The sequence below is a fragment of the Pangasianodon hypophthalmus genome, chromosome 27, assembly GCF_027358585.1.
Source record: "Pangasianodon hypophthalmus isolate fPanHyp1 chromosome 27, fPanHyp1.pri, whole genome shotgun sequence".
Taxonomy (NCBI): Eukaryota; Metazoa; Chordata; class Actinopteri; order Siluriformes; family Pangasiidae; genus Pangasianodon; species Pangasianodon hypophthalmus.
Window position 1 is genome coordinate 7,524,394 of NC_069736.1, and position 16,586 is coordinate 7,540,979.

The 16,586-nt window shown below is 38.6% G+C and overlaps 1 protein-coding gene across 9 annotated transcripts in view; it reads right to left on the minus strand.

Moving 5' to 3' along the window:
* Window positions 1-790: 790 nt before the first annotated feature.
* slc25a25b (solute carrier family 25 member 25b) overlaps window positions 791-16,586 on the minus strand; it is a 31,035-nt gene continuing 15,239 nt past the window's right edge. Inside the window, exons 1-11 of one of the 9 annotated variants that reach the window (XM_053230388.1) lie at window positions 13,458-13,727; window positions 10,217-10,343; window positions 9,805-9,892; window positions 9,468-9,503; window positions 8,898-9,009; window positions 7,256-7,414; window positions 5,756-5,908; window positions 5,527-5,634; window positions 4,964-5,131; window positions 4,416-4,566; window positions 791-3,881 (exon numbers count right to left, since the gene is read on the minus strand). In XM_053230388.1, the coding sequence (XP_053086363.1) occupies window positions 3,697-3,881; window positions 4,416-4,566; window positions 4,964-5,131; window positions 5,527-5,634; window positions 5,756-5,908; window positions 7,256-7,414; window positions 8,898-9,009; window positions 9,468-9,503; window positions 9,805-9,892; window positions 10,217-10,343; window positions 13,458-13,616 (1,446 nt within the window). In that variant the 5' untranslated portion in view covers window positions 13,617-13,727 and the 3' untranslated portion in view covers window positions 791-3,696. Of the gene's footprint in view, window positions 3,885-4,415; window positions 4,567-4,963; window positions 5,132-5,526; window positions 5,635-5,755; window positions 5,909-7,255; window positions 7,415-8,897; window positions 9,010-9,467; window positions 9,504-9,804; window positions 9,893-10,216; window positions 10,344-10,864; window positions 13,379-13,457; window positions 13,728-16,586 lie in introns of those variants that run through there. The other 8 variants (XM_053230387.1, XM_053230391.1, XM_053230385.1 and 5 more) reach the window with 8 other exon arrangements.

The window sequence follows — 16,586 nt, forward strand, 5'->3', positions numbered from 1 at the left end:
ATTAATTATATATATATATTGTTATATTTAGATTTCTCTCTCTCACACACACACACAGTCTATCCAAGAAACACTAGGTATGAGGTGGGACATAGAGCACCATGCACACTTGGTAAAAAAAAAAAAAAGAAATTTATATAATGTTACATTACATTATATAAACTTCAGAACTATTGGCACCCTTTACTAAAATTAAAAGTTAAACTAAAATGAATGTATAAAGCTATTAAAAGAACAGGCTCACAAAGGTACTTTGTCATTTAAGTCATTTTGCCTTAATTTAATTTTTTAAAATTTACTTAATTTTCTTACACAAAACAATATGCACGTATTTTTAAAATCACAGCTAAATTATCACCTGCCAGTAGATGGAGTGCTTTAGCAATATCTGCCAACTGGCAATCAGAAGAAGCCTTTATTCGTCATGTTACAGCGCAGTGAATTTCTTTTCTTCACATATCCCAGCTTGGTAGGAAGTTGGGGTCAGAGCACAGGGTTGGCAGTGCTGGGGGTTGAACGTCGACCTCCTGATCAGTAACCCAGAGCCTTAACCATTGAGCCACTACTGACAATCATTATTATACACCCACATCAAGAGTGCAATATGACTAAGGGCATGCACTAAGGAGGCAGAAAAGGTCAGTTTTGATTTCAGGTTGTCGCTAAAAATATTTTATATCGTTCATACATTAGCAGATAACAGTAACAGTAGATGCTTACCATTACTACCATTATGCTGCATAGATGCTCATTCTTCTGATATTTAAGCAAAAAAGCAACAGGCATTGGATTGAAATAAGAATATCTTTATTGAACTTTGTTCTCATATAAACATAAATATACTTATTCTACATTCATTCACTTTAGGCATTCTGTCAGAGACAACACACAGTCCAGTACACATTTGCACTGATTATTACATTTCAGCTCAGGGTCATTTTAGCCTTGGGGTCCAGATATTAACATACAGTCTTGCAGTAGAATTGCATCTATGTGCATTTCCGATGACAAGCTTAGACATCGAAATAAGACATACCCCACTTCCTATCAGATACTTAACTAATGTTTTTCTTGACATGTAAACAGCAAACTCATCTAGCCTAATCATTTCATTTGTAATCAGGACCACAGTCATATACCAGTGGTGCACTGCGTCTCACAGCAGTAAAACAAATGATCTTATCCAGTCGGCTAAATGCATTCTCAGACACCGCCTGGATTTACAGCAGCATTCTAGCATATTTTCCAGTTTGCAAAAGCAGTACATACAATAAAGGCTACCAGACGGTGGCTGCTGAAAGTAAGGCGCTACATAGCATACACATCAGGCAGTGTGTTGATGGTGCGGCTTCTTCTTGTACATTTGAATCTTGGGTAATATTGAAGAAGTACACCATCAATCTTTGCCATATGAACACTCGTGATCTGTCAATCAAGCAATCACTTCTAGCATACAGGTTGCCTCAAGGGCGGGGAAAAGTGCAAAATGCAACAGGGGAAGCAGAGGCATCCACTATGGGGCAAAGCTGTTAGTAAAGCCCTGTTCAGTATTCTGCTTTATCAGTTGAACACATTTCTTTACCACACATACATGCATAAAAACAATAGGACGAAGTTAAAGGGGAAAAATACTGCTCCAGCTCAGTCCATTTACAAAGATAGGTGCAGAATCCAAATATTTTTCTTTTTTTTTTTTTTTTTGCGTGAATCTGCAACTAGTTTTGCTGTGCAATTTTAAAAAGTTAAGACAGACACTGATTGGTCTAGTGTTAGAAATTATAGCTTAGACTGAACCTGGTATGGAGTTCAACACAAGCTAATGCCTTCTACACCTTATATCCTCCATTAAACCTGCATGCCAATTAGAAGCCACTTTAAATTCAGCTGACATTATACTGAAAACGCGCAAATCTGTTAAAGCTCCCTTTAGAATCACTACATTAACTTTATTAACCGCCTTCCTTTAGTCGACGAATTGACAGTCTGTTAGCAGCACACAAAGCAAACATAGAAGACTATGTGAACATATACATGTACATAGCCTGTAAATGTTTATAGTAACCTTCGTCTATGGTGATTTATCTTTCATTAAGACTGCAATTAGTTTAGGAAGCTGTGATCTCTTACATGAGATACTGGGACACGTGAGCTAGTTTTAAATTTGATATCTGTCTGGACGCAGATTAACACTAACAAGTACACATGTATGCATATTAATCTATAGGCATTTTTTTTTTAAAGGCTCATTTTTTTTCTTAGTCTCTGTGACAGGTGAAAAATACAAGCTCTTCTGGAGTCACTGTGTCATACTCAAGCAATGTTGTCTAACACACATCCTGAAGGGCCACATCCTTGTCTAACATCCATATTAATGGATGTGTAATCACATCTTGGAGCACAGAGAACATAAAATAGAAGTGAGGCCCCGGAAGCCCTCCAATGGAGCAGAGTTTGTCAACCATGCAGCAGAGCATTAGTCCATTTTTTTTTCTACAATGCACTTCCCTTTCTGCCCTCTTACAACCTGAAAACAGGATTTAAAAAAAAAAAAAAAAAAAAAAAAAAAACGAAAAAAAAAAAAAAAAACAATTTTGTGTTCTCATTCTAGCATCATTCAGTCTAAAGATTCAAGTGTGCATCCCTAGGTAACGCTAAAGTTCCTGAGGTTTTCCTAATCGATGTCATTTCTGTTCACAAAAGGCAATAAGAATACAAGACATGCTTGTGCACTAACACTGTGTGAAAATGAATTGTAAAGGCAAGGCTTCACATAAGGTGCAAAACAGCAACTTGATTCTGAATTGATTGATTTGAAATTGAAGTGAGTTGATTCCCGTTAGGGGGTGAATGGATTTTTACACTATATTCCACCCCTATACAGGAAATACAGCATTTACATTAAAAGCATCACTGAGACTTTTCTTAACCTAAACCAGTTCTTCATCCAGATTGGTGAACGTCATTAGTAATTGATAAGCCAATTACCAAGTGTGTGATTCGCTGCCTACATGTTCTTTCTTAACTTCTTTCTTAAAAGTAAATAAATAGATGTTTACAGCATGTATAACAGTAACACATGAAAAAAAAGACTTCATGGGCTTTGGAATAAAAATTCTTCAAATTAAAGTCTTTTTATATATTTATATATCAGCTACATAGATTGCTGTTTGTTTTAGAAGGAAACTGGTGGTTCTGCATGGGATAACACCTAAACTATCTTAATAAATTAAGTAAGACAACAATGATGACGAATGTAGTGCTTAAATATATGAAATGGAGGGTAGGATTTGGTGTGCTGGTCTTAAGCCCTTGGCTATTCAACACTGCCACCTACTGGATTAAAAGAGCACGCATGAGCAGCTAAAGACTCCTTTAGTCTCCTTAAGACACCACAAACAGTGGTGCACCTTCTTGGTCCCTAGTGAAACAGGCTATTACAGTTTGGGAATTCTAGGAAGAGTAGATGTAGGATTCCTAGGTGTAATAACATGGCCACCTTCTGGTTTGGGTTCTTAGTGTTTGCTCTTAGTGTTCTTTGTTCCTCCCCTCCTTGGCCCCTCTGGCATTCACAGAATGAGAACATCTACTCAAACCTCAGGTCTCGCCACCCAAGATTGCCTGTCCCTTTCTCTCGTCAGCGCCAGGTCCATTTCGCATCCCAACAGAAATTCAAAAGGAGAAAGATCTGCCAGTCTCTCACCGGGACTGGACACCCAGTGTGACTTTTAGATTCTCGTACACTACGTAGCTGATGCTGACTGCTGGGATGACCTTCATGAAGTTGGGTGCCAGGCCTCGGTAGAGCCCCATCGCGCCTTCCGTCCGCAGAATGTGTCTGAACAGGCTGCTCATGGTCATCTGAGGAGCTCCATCCAATGTAGCTGCTGAACAGAGAGAAGGAGGACATCAGCAAAAAGTAGGGGAAAGTCATTTTGTTGAGCGTTGTTTTAGTGTGATAATGATTTCTGCTCTTGTGGACACTGTGCAGTAGTGAATAAACTGGTGCTTGCATCATTAAGTGGAATCTATTTATTTGAAAATCAATTTCTACTCATGCTTTATTTTTCTAGTGCATGTGTCCAGGTATTGTGAGAAAGTGTGACATGACCCATAGTGATCAACACAATCCATCGATCGACAGCACATGTACGTCTGTTTACACTAGACGTGACGCAAGCTGGTCAAGGTGAAAACCCAGTCAGTCACCATAGTGAAAATAAAGGCTGTGTGAGCGAGAGTTTGAATTCAAGTGGGTGAAAGCATTCGTTCACCTCTGTGTCACTGGGAGCAAAAAAACAAGCTTCTGTAATCCTGTTTTTTTGTAACAAGGAAAATACTCAGCAACTACAGATGGTAGTTGCATAAAACACACTTTTGTTTACTCCTACTCCTTCAATCAAATTCAAGAGCCTCACCTTGAGCCTGCATGCGCGTCCTAACCAGGGCTAAAGGATAACTGGCTAACTGGCCGCAAGTGCTGGACATGGTGCCGCAGGCTAGCAGGACAAACACGCCAGGATCTGCGCTGTCTGTTGCATACGTCTGTAGCCATGAGTTCTTCAGAGTCTGCAAGAAAGAGAGAAATAAAGAGAAATATAAGTCTAGAAGAAAGAAAAGTATAAACTGCTTGCCTACTAAAACACTTTAAGCATAACTTTTGATGCAATGCAATTAATATTTTATATTTACACTTTAGTATTTGGTATATATTTTTTATTATCAAACAGTTCAATGCACACAATAACACCACACAATGTAATGCTTTGCCTTAATTGCATCTTCACAATCAGTATTTAAAGGAATACTCCGGGAAAAATGCTGGAGTATTCCTGTAAATGACATGGAGAAAGATGGATACCCAGGAGGTACAGTAGCTTTAAGAGCAAATACATTTCTTTCACTGTCTCTTAATAAGTTGATAAAGTAAGTAAACTAATTAAACAGAAGCAGGAAGAAACATTACCTCATAGACAGCCAGGTCTATTCCAGCGTAGGGAATAATGCCGAGCATGTTGGGGATGTAGCCCTTGTAAAATGCTGCTAAGCCCTCTTTCTGAAATATGCGTTTGGCACAGTCCGCGATACCGGAGTACTGACCCGTCTTTCCTAGGGCTAGTCGAGTCTTCAGAACCTTTAAGAAACAGAAGAGTCTTGGTTTAGACCTTTTCGGAACTTACTGGGTTTTTTTTCCCCCCCATACAATACCACAAATGCCAGCCTATTAACACATTGTTAGTTACAAAAGTTGGAAAGAACTTTAAAATAGAATCCGACATAGTCTACTAAATATCTTACTCTGTAAAAATGGCACAGTCATCTGTACATAAAGAACAAGCACAAAACATGTCATGGATTTAGACAAAGTTGAAGAATTACGCCTACTTTAGTGTGGCTTTGGTAATGGAGCTGGCATTTCAAACCAGGTGAACATGGTTTTCTCCATACACACCTGTGCAAACATCTGTCAGTTCTCCACGCAGATGGACAATTAACAGCATTCTAGCACACTTTGCACTATTCTCTCACCTCCATTGGGTAGATGCTGCTCTGCGCAATGGCACCAGCCAGAGATCCTGCGACCAGCCTCTCCAGAATTCCCAGCGTCTCCTGATTGCTGCCAATCAGCCGCTTTATCTTAAAGTGATAAGAGCAAACACAGCAGATAAGAATCACTAAATGATCTGATCTGCTGTTAGAGCTTCCTGCTCAACTGTAATCTGATTATACGTAAGTAGTAAGGTGATCACACCCTTACCTGCTCATAGGCCATGAACTTGATGGCGGATTCAGGTGCAATCTTTAGGACGTTGATGCCATTTCCTCGCCACAATGATCGCACACCACCTTCGCGGATCATCTGAGAGAAACCACTAGCGATGCACACGGTGTTCATACGAGAAGAGTGCACCTAAAAATGTCAGAGAGGGAGCAAAATCAGTGAGTGCACACATTGAAATTTCTAATCAGGCAGTTTGCTTGTAGATGTGTATGTGGGCAATAACTGCTTTACTTAGTTTTTTTTTTTTTTAATTAATTAATTTTTTAAAACCAGTGTTGCTCCCTTGGCTCCCAGCCACAGATATGAGAAGAGTGCTTTACTTTCAAGCTTAGTCCACTATCACTATCCACTAAAAAAGGTAAATAAATAAAAATAAATAAATAAATAATAATAATAAAAAAGAAGAGTTAGATGATAGTGTCATCCAAAGTCCAGCTTTCACTGTTAAGCAGAATTCCAGAATGCATTTTATAGTCATTCATGTGTGAATGACTCAGCGTTGTTTGATTAACCAGAGACAGACGTTACAACCTTTGACCATAGGCTTGCCATTCTGTCCTATAACTACAGAGGAACAGTATGTGATCTCTGGCTCACCTTCGCCCTATATAGCCACATACCCATTATACAATCCGTTCTACATCCCATAATTACATTCTACCATCTTGATTTACATCCCAGCAATCTAAGCAGCATCGTGTAATAATGTTGAATGAAGTCAAACCTAGTTTTGCATGTAGGTTTTCTTAAAGTCAACTTAAAACCTTATTATTTAATACTTTTATGGCATTTTACAACTGGGGCTCCCTTATTTAATGCTTAAAAAATATTTATTAATCAATCAATGGACCCCATTAGTACAGATTTATTTTCTGAATCTATTATATATTATTATAATTATTTTAAACTTTTATTAATTATAGTCCAACTTCTGAAACATTAGGCACATCATTTACATGTGCAATAATATTTTGGCTAGTTTATTTATTGTTTGTCTGAAATTTCCACTCACAGAACAACAGTTTAATTAAAAAAAAAAAAAAAAGTTTACTTTCTAGTAGATATTATTTTTGGGCAACTTGTTTTTCCGTTATTAAAGTTTGAATTAAACCCATTCAGTATAAGTGACCGCACTTTGAGAATGATGGCTTTTAGAAGAAATAACTTGTGTATTATGGTCAAAGTGTGAAAATTGTCAAAAAATAAATAAATAAAAATTTCATTACAAAATACAAGTACAAGTCTATCATGTTCCACAAGGGATGCATGTGTGTGTAGGTTTGGAGGCGATTCTCATTTGCGTATTCATATTTGCATTTCAAACAAGTTTCTTCAATATGTCATTAAGTTTTCTTCAGCTTTCCTTGGCAACAGAAATACATTTTTTTGATGCTCTGTTGTGCAACTCAAAATGGTATTGGAAAGTTACTATAATCTGATTAGAAGTTCTCCCAGTAGCTTGGTGACGGTCTTTACCTGCATGAGAACTTTGAGTCGATCCAGTGGAGCTGTGCAGGTGCGCGACACTGCGCCAGCTCCACCTCCTGCCACCAGGTGCCGCCACCACATCCCTGTCTTCTTCTCCTCTGCCGTGAACTCATCAGGCACCATCAAACTCTCACCTACATCAAATATCTGCAAGGAGAGGGGAGCAGAAATGTCAGCCACGTAGCAAAATCTGAATTATATATGAGTGGTCTACTCTATTACTGCAGGATGCTGTAATGGAAAGAATGACTACATTCAGAATGGAGTGGATATTTTACACTATATTATACCACAGCACTGTTGAATTCTTGATTAATTTTCCATAACAGCAGCTCTCACAGTAGTGTTGACTGCCAATCAAAACACAGGTTTATATTAACGTGCTCATTCTAATATGTAATCATTTCTATAGTAACAGCTCGTACGCTTGTATGACGAACACTTCACATAATCCAAGTCTAATAATATAGGGATTAATATGTCTGCTGTTGTTTAAATCATAACTGTTGATACAGTGAAGTATTCTTTTAGAAGACATTTATTTAATATTTATGGAAGGTGTTGCCAGTGACAGCACTTTGTAAAGGTCAGTGTGTTTTCCACCATAGGAAAGTCTTTGGGACACTTTGTGGTTTCTCAGTAACATGATTTTTGTCTTATCAACTAAAACAGTGAGGGGAAAAAAGTGAATCTGGTGAGAGATCAACTGTTTATAGCTACTTTAACATATGTGATAATGAACTAACTTGTTTTGTGGACATGCTACAGCGTTAAATGCAAGAAACGAATTAAAAAAAGTACATGTTCTTTAATTAATAAAAAAAAAAATGTAATCATTGGCAAATTGCTGCAATATTAGGAGGAATGAAACACCGCCCCATCGTTATCCTCCAACAACACACCCTGTCATGTTTTATTCCTTAAAGATTTTATACAACCAAATGAGAACCAGGACCTAGGGCCTGTTTGTAAGTGATAAAGACATGCTGGCTTTATCAGAGGCAAATGTGTGGGTACTGACGCACACACACCATCAGTGGTCAACTCTATCACCACTAAAGAACATTATATTAGAAATTATATTAGCATACTATACAAGTGATATCAAAAGTTAAAATACAAGTCACCATAAAACTTTAGGCCTGCATAAACTTGATGGAAACTTGTCTTTTGGGTTGAAGAACATGCTCTGTCATGTCAAAATGAGAATGAGACATTGACACACAGCGTGCTCCTTGGTTGGACATCTGATGTCAAAAATCAACGTTGCTGATCTGATCAGCATAACAGGATTATGTCAAAACACGGTGTTCCTGAGTGACACTTGCAGTGTATTTCAACTTAACTGAAGCTCAACAACTGAAGGACTTGGGACATGGTGTCCAAGTCTATGTTTAAGCACAACTGAAAGAACAGCTTCCATGAGACGTATTTTCATATCATTAAGGTCAGGTGTCAACTCAAAGGTCAAAAATGTGCTGCTTTCTTTAGTGCTGAATGTATAAATTGTACAAGAAGATCATGGCCCAGAATAATCCTGACAACAAAGCTTCACTCTTCACAAATCTTCAGAGGGAGGAAAAACCTAGAATCATTGATCTTTACAGGAAGATGTCCAAATTTAGCTTACTGTCGAATGCTTCCAATACAGGATGATCTCGGGGATGTTGTCTGCAGGGTGAAGCAGGTGGTAGTCCCTCCATTCGTTCCAGTCGATGGTCATTGTTCCATTCTTGTCCATGCTGTGTGGGGGGGGAAAACAAAAATATAGGAAAAATCGAAACGAAACATCCACATCCTGCTGTTGCTACAAAGTCAATTGCAGACACTTCTCAGAATCTGCACCATCTTCCTGAATCCTAATAGCAACAATTCATTATGTCTTGTTCACAGCCATGTGGATGGAAAACAAGTTATTGAACATGCACTGAAATTTGAAATTCAAAACCCTTTTCTGAGCTTAGGTCCTACTATCTCCACAACGCAAAAGCATATCCTCGTGCTTCATTCAAAACATCCCAAAAACTATTATTTAGCATTAATCATCTTACTTTATCCTCATATCAGCATCAAATCAGAGGAAAAAAAAGTAAGCTTGACTAAAAAAAAAAAAACAGAACAGAAAGAGCAGAGATGAAGTGAAAGATGAGGCAAGCCAGGCAGAAGAAGGAGAGAGAGAGAGAGAGGACAGTTTACTTACTACATTATGGGAGCAAACACATGGCCCCTCCTAATTCTGAGAAGACACGGAAAAGAGGAGGGGCAGAAAGACAGTGTGTGAGGAGCAAGACAGAGAGAAACAGGGATGCAGCAGGACGAGGGAGAAAGACAGATGCACAAAACACAAACGTATACATATAGACCTGCCCGTCTTTACAGCTCTACCAGAACATATACTGCCCTTTTTATTACATGAACCTACCATATAGATGTACTTTACTACTATTACTAGTTACTAATGGTTTAGTGACTTCATACAAGTCTGAAACCTTGAGAAACACTCAGTTCAGCTACATCTACAGAGATAATGAACAGACCTCCTGAGGATTTTCTCAGCCTGCTGCTCTGAGATGTGGACCCCCAGGTCTCTGAGTGACTGCATAATCTCCTGCGAATCGATGCGACCTAAAAACAGAGAGAGAGAGAGAGAGAGAGAGAGAGAGAATGTCAGAATCTAAACTTGGGGCCATTCCAAACTTGGGGTTTTAATCAAATGTAAATAAAAATGTATTTTATGGCACTGCTTATGACGTATTTATTTTCTCCAAGGAATTGCTACACAGGATGATGGTCAGAGGATGGCTATAGCATTTTTCTTCTGTGTTTGATTTGTTAAACTAGCAAAAACTACCTCCGCTGCCCTCAGGTGGATTATAAGGTTCTGACACAAAATGCAGATGTAGCAAAATGTGCAACAGCACAAAACATAACAGCAAAATCAACCCTTACCGTCATTCTTCTTGTCCAGACTTTTAAAGACCAGACGTAGCTTCTTCTCGTGGTCCCTCAGGTAATGCACAAACTCCTCAAAGTCCAGCTGGCCATCCAGGTCCTTATCTCCGGCTTTCACAATTTTCTGAAATGACAAGATGTGCAAAATAAGGCAGTTGGAACAAAGGTAAGGAAAACATCCCGCTTAACACACGAGGTTCTGGAAGTCACAGAGATGATGGATTTTGGAGAGCCGCTGCCATATGGGCTTTGTTTGGCCATGGCTGCTTTGAAAGGTCTGCAAACCATCATAGCCATTAGCACTGTTTGTACCCAGAGCAATCCAAAGTTCATTTAGCAGAAGACACGCAGGCTTTCGGGAGCCGAGTGCTTCAGAGGGGTTACTGGTTTGAATCATTGAGTTTAAAGAGCTTGTGAAATAAACAGGAACGGAGATGGAGGATTAATTTTTAACTTCACGTTCCACCAGGCGAATGACATCATTACGCTTATATACATATTTATTCAGATCCTACCTGGAGTTTGACATTATTCCAAGTATGTCATACACACATTTTAACCAATGATTTCATTTTTTAAATAGAATCTTGACAAAATAAGGTGAAATGCTCAACTATTTAATAGGGTCATAAAAAAAGCCTTTACCAATTTGCCTCCCTGAAGAATCAGCTGAGTATCGTTGATCCATTACTTATAAGGCTCAAAGTATATTGGCAGTACTCCAATGCTGCTCACATCCAGGGTGAAGAAAGCAACCTTGACGCAGGAATCCACGAACTTACAGATCTCTTTTCATATCCAACCTTGATGATCTTTATTTTGTGTTCAGCTGGGGGTTATACAACGGATTCCTTCTTCATCAGCACTTTCACAGACCTGCTATCAGCTATGTTCGTGTCCTGCGTGGCTTATGAAATGTTGTGCAATTAACGAACTGATGAACCCTAAGAGCCAAAGGCACTCAGTAGAAATACGCTTCCTGGAAGTATTAACCTTTTCATACAAATACAGACCTGCTACCCCTGAAGAGGAATAATGAGCAAGCCTTGAAATGGGGGTTGGGGTCAAAGTAAAAATGAAGTAAACAGTAAGCAAAATAACAGTACATTTTTATATAGTCTTTTGTCCAATGTCTCTCATAGAAACTGTGAAGTGGTTCCACATGGCTAACAATTTTCACTTTTGCTCAATTTGTTCATCTACTGCTGCTCAAACCATTTAAAATGCCAAATGAAATGGCATTTTTCATCACTTTCAAATTATCGTTAGCATTAAAATTATTTGTAAAGTCTTAGATTTGACACTTCGTTGTAAACCTACATCCTTGCTTTCTGCCGCATCTTTCAAGCAGGAAAATCGAGTCAAGACGAGTGCGCCGTCCAAAAGGTTACTAATGTAAAAGAGGGTGAAGTAGGCGGGGCTTCCAGGGTATGTCAATTAACATCAGCGAGTTCAAACCACCAACGCAACTGTCAATCATTCCAGATTCATATGTCGATTGGCTCATTTGCCACCTTTATTGGGGGAGGACTGCTCTTTCAACGAACATTTGAGTGATAACTCGTACCACAGACTCTGATGTTAAAATGCTGTGCTCCAACACAAAATGCATGAAGGTTTACAGGTCTGCACTAATAACAGAGGTGAGAACTGAATCAGGGTAATTATACAGCAGTGAGCCTTTAACTGACAGCATTACAGGGTGTCACTCCTACCATCAACCAATATATACTTGATAAAAAGCTGACCAAGTCTCGGAGTCTTAACTACATCAATATTTAATACAATACCTGGGATATTATAAGTTTTTCATACTTTGTTTATATTCTTATTATTTTTTATTCAGATAGCCTTTAAGAATGCCCTTGATAAAAGAAGAACGTATTGAAATCATTCTCATGGCTGGATAAGGAAGCTGTCACAAGATTGCGATGGACTTTATCAGGGAACGTGGCAAACACACCACACACGACACTGTTGCCAAACTTTTAACAAATTCAAAAAGACTGGAAGTGAAGTGTTGCAGACAAACTGAGAAGTGGACCTCCACGAACATCCACTGATGAAGGCACAACTGACCGGGTGCTGGCTTACATTATCCCTTACATATGGAGGCTTCTGGGACACCCTGTAGTGTTCCCAATTAATCCCCTTTAACACATTAACACAGTTACATATAATTCTGAACATATAAGACCAGAGCTGAGCACGTGTCTTATACTAGATACCCAGCCACTTTAATGAAACAGTGCAAGTTCGACTGTTCCTTAATACACAGCCTCGACAGACAAGTGGGTCAAGGTAACGGCAAGATTAAAGTACAGACAGCTATAAAAATTAAAAGCGCTTCCTGGGCAAACTCTACTGATCTATGAATCTGCTTAACAGAAGATGAGTGTGTAATTGCTCTAGACTTACGTACATCTCTTAAACACTGACAGTGTTACAATAAGCAGGGGTGTAAGGATTTACGTGGAAAAGCAAGCGGAAATGAGCTCCAGTACTATAATTTGATGGAAATGAGAAACATAGAATGGTGTAATTTTTTAAAAAAAATTTACAGATCAGGTTCCTAAACAGCCTGTAAGCCGGTTCATTCCTATTCAGAGTGTCACATTTACATGCTCACTGTCAACTATAGCCACTTTACACCTATATCTACTGAATCACTTTATACTTGTCTTGTGCACACCAATTTTCTCTCACTCGTTCCCCACTAACATATTGTACTTATTTATTGTCTTGTGTGTGATCTGTACATTATATTCTGTTACATGTAAGCAATTCACTTATTGTGAGTCTCGCCATAAGCATTTCAAAGCAACACACATGTCTCAACATATTGTGCAAATGAGAAATACACCTGACTTGACAATGGTGATTACAATACTAACACTTCAGGACACTTTTTATCGTAAACCTGTTTTAAATGTACTGATCATGTTATGCATTGTACTGTACATGACACTGTAATCTGATTTGGTGCAGGAATAGATCTGAACTAAGTGCATGACTGAACACAGGTAATCTGGATTAGCCTAAATGCCATCACCACCAATGGGAATGAATGGAGTAGAGTCTAAGCATTATTACAGTGGAGGTTTTTTTTTTTAAAAATAAAGTTTGTCAAAGCCTAAACCTCAGCAAACGACCTGAAAAATTAGCAAACACAAACTGGGAATGTGAAAAGAACATACAAGGAAAACCTAGCTGATAAATGAGCTTTAATGGAGTTTACCTGTCTCCAGTTCCGGTATGTGTTAAACTCCTGAGACGGAAGAACTACACTCAGCTTGAACAGAGGATTGAACTCCGCCGGTAAACTGTTCGACTCGAAATATTCACATTCAGTCGGGAGCGAATTAGAGACAGGCACGTACAGACAAAGGCACAGCATTTTTCGTTAAAATAAAAATAATAATATCAATAAATAACTGTTTAATTAATAAATAACCATTAATAAATACTAGTCAGGAACCGCTCTGCGGCACCGCGCGTGAGACACCCGGCACGCGCTCTGACATATTTAACACGGCGCGATAACCCCGCCTACCGTGACGCGTGGAGAAACTCTGTCATGCGATTGGCGGGCGTAAAGAAAACGTCCCTGATCACGCAGTTCGAGGTTGGACGTCATACTCGTTCTCTGATTACATCGAGACCGCTCATTGGCTGCTCTAATTTCAGGGCGAACACCACGTGTCACGTTTCACAGTAGTGAAGAGACTCGTTCGAGGGTCAAGCTAATACTTGGACAGCTTGGAATGTTTTCTACATCCATCCTTACATTACACACACACACACACACACACACACACACACACACACACACACACACACACACACACACACATATATATTACAAATGAATAAGAGCAGTTATTAATGTATACTGTTATCAAAATTAATTAATAAAATGTAATAAATAAAAACAAGGCTAATTAACAGTAATATGACTAATTATAATTTGTACTATTATTACTATTGGTTCTGGTGGATCCGGAGCCTATCCCAGAAACACTGGGCGAGTTGGGAATACACCCTGGAAGAGACCCCAGTCCATGGCATGGCACGGCATGAAAAACACACATTTAGGGGCGATTTAATGTAGCCAATCCACCTATGGACATGTTTTTTTTGGAGGTGGAAAGAAACCAGGACCCGGAGGAAACCCACACAGACAGGGAGAGAACATTTGAACATTTTAATTAAGAATTATTTTAAAATCCTACCATAATTGTTAGGCACATGCAACAATGTTAGTCCCTGTCTGTGGAGCCCACATGACAAAAGTACAAATCAAATACATAAGCAATAACGAAGCAATGCTCCAAATACACTGCCTAACCACAAACAAATTCTGGATCATTCCAGCACGTTATGCCAAACTGATCAGCCCTGATCCTGAGTCATGTTCAGAGAAGTGTCCTTTATGTTCGAAGAAAGATCCACACACTCAACACACCCTCCTCACCTGAAATTCTCAGACACAGGTGTTAGTGTAATTTAAGCCCCTAAGACGCAAGTTGACCTTTCTCCTTGTATCACCTCATAGGACACATCACCATAAACATTATATATTTATAATGCTGGATGCAATCTTTACATAGACTGTTGATGCAGACAGACATGAATAACATTCTCATGTATCTTAATCTTTTGTTAGCTGAATATATACAAAGTCTATTTGAAGCTTTTTTTTCCTGTGATATAACGATGCAACACTGAGGCCTACCCTGATATTGTGCTATTTTAATCTCAGCCCATTCAGAAGCTAAATGAAAACAATGAATGAGTGAGTAATATTTACAGTGACAAACGGATGTTGACAGGAAACAGGGCATAAGTTTGTACTTTTGTTAAAGTCGATCTACATGTTGAAGCAAACCAAGACTAGGTAATAATGCTGCTCCTAATACATGTATTTTAAAATAAAAAGCAAACAAAAAACAAAAAGTCAGGGCTAAGTGGGCCAATTGAGAAAGCAGGAATTCTTCTCATCAATTTATTACTGAAATTAGGTAAATAAATTTGATGCCATTTTCTGGGAAAGACATGGCCAACTTAACAGGATCCACCTCGTACAATAAGTTACACAGCAGTATCCAGTGTCCATATTATGTTCAGTGCTGAGAGAGTGAGAATCTGTTACTGTTGTAGTAGATATGAGAATGAGATCACTGGATTATAGTGATCATTGTAGCCTTCATTTACCTTGTCTCCATTCTCGTTTCTCCTAACCTACACAGAGCGGTGTGAAATGTTCACTTCTTGCTTTAAAATGATGAAAACAACAAGACATTTCATGCCAGCTGGGCTTCTCAGATGTTCCTTCATTATCACAGTATTTAAGTACAATGGATATAAAAAGTTTACACACCCCTCTTAAAATGGCAGGTTTTGTGATGTAAAAAAAAAAAAAATGAAACCAACATAAATCATATCAGATCTCAGTGTGAAATTACAACGTATAAAAATAAAGTGAAAAACAATCAGAAACATTTTAGGGAAAAATAGGAAAAATAAATAAGTTACAATAACCTGGTTGCGTAAGTGTACACACTTTAACTGTGAATGTGACTGTGTTCGGAATGAATCACATTCAATTTCATGTTAATAGTAATTATCATACAGCTGTCATCAATGAAATTATTCTGATTAACCCCAAATAAAGATCAGCTGTTTCTGTAGGATTTTATGTACATCTTCTTGGTTTCATCCAACTGCTGAAGCCATGGTCTGCAAAGAGCTCATAATGCATGCATGGTATCTCACTTGTTGAAAGGAATCGATCAGGAGAGGGGTATAAAAGAATTTCCAAAACATTAGATGTACCATGGAACTCCATAAAGGCCACCATCAACAAAGAAAATGAAGTACCACAGTGACGACATCAAGAGCAGGACGTCCCTCCAAAATTTACAAAAGGACAAGACAAAACCTACCAGGGAGACTGCCAAGAGACCAACAACAACATTAAGGGAGCTATAGGGAATATCTGACAAGTAGCGATTACTCTCTGGATGTGACAGCAATCTCTTGTATTCTTCACATGTCTGTGCTATGGGATAGGGTGATAGGTGTTTGGTGCAAAAAAAAAAAAAATCATCAAAAGAACACCATACTCACAGTGAAGCATGGTGGTGGCAGCATCATGCTTTAGGGCTACTTTTCTTCAGCCAGAACTGTGGCTTTTATCAAGGTGGAGGGAATCATGAATAGCTACAAATACCAGTCGATTTTAATGCAAAACCTTCAGGTGTCTGCTAAGAAGCTGAAGATGAAAAGGAATTTCACCTTTCAGCATGACAATGACCCAAAGCATACATCCAAATCAACAAAGGAATGGCTTAACCAAAAGAAGATC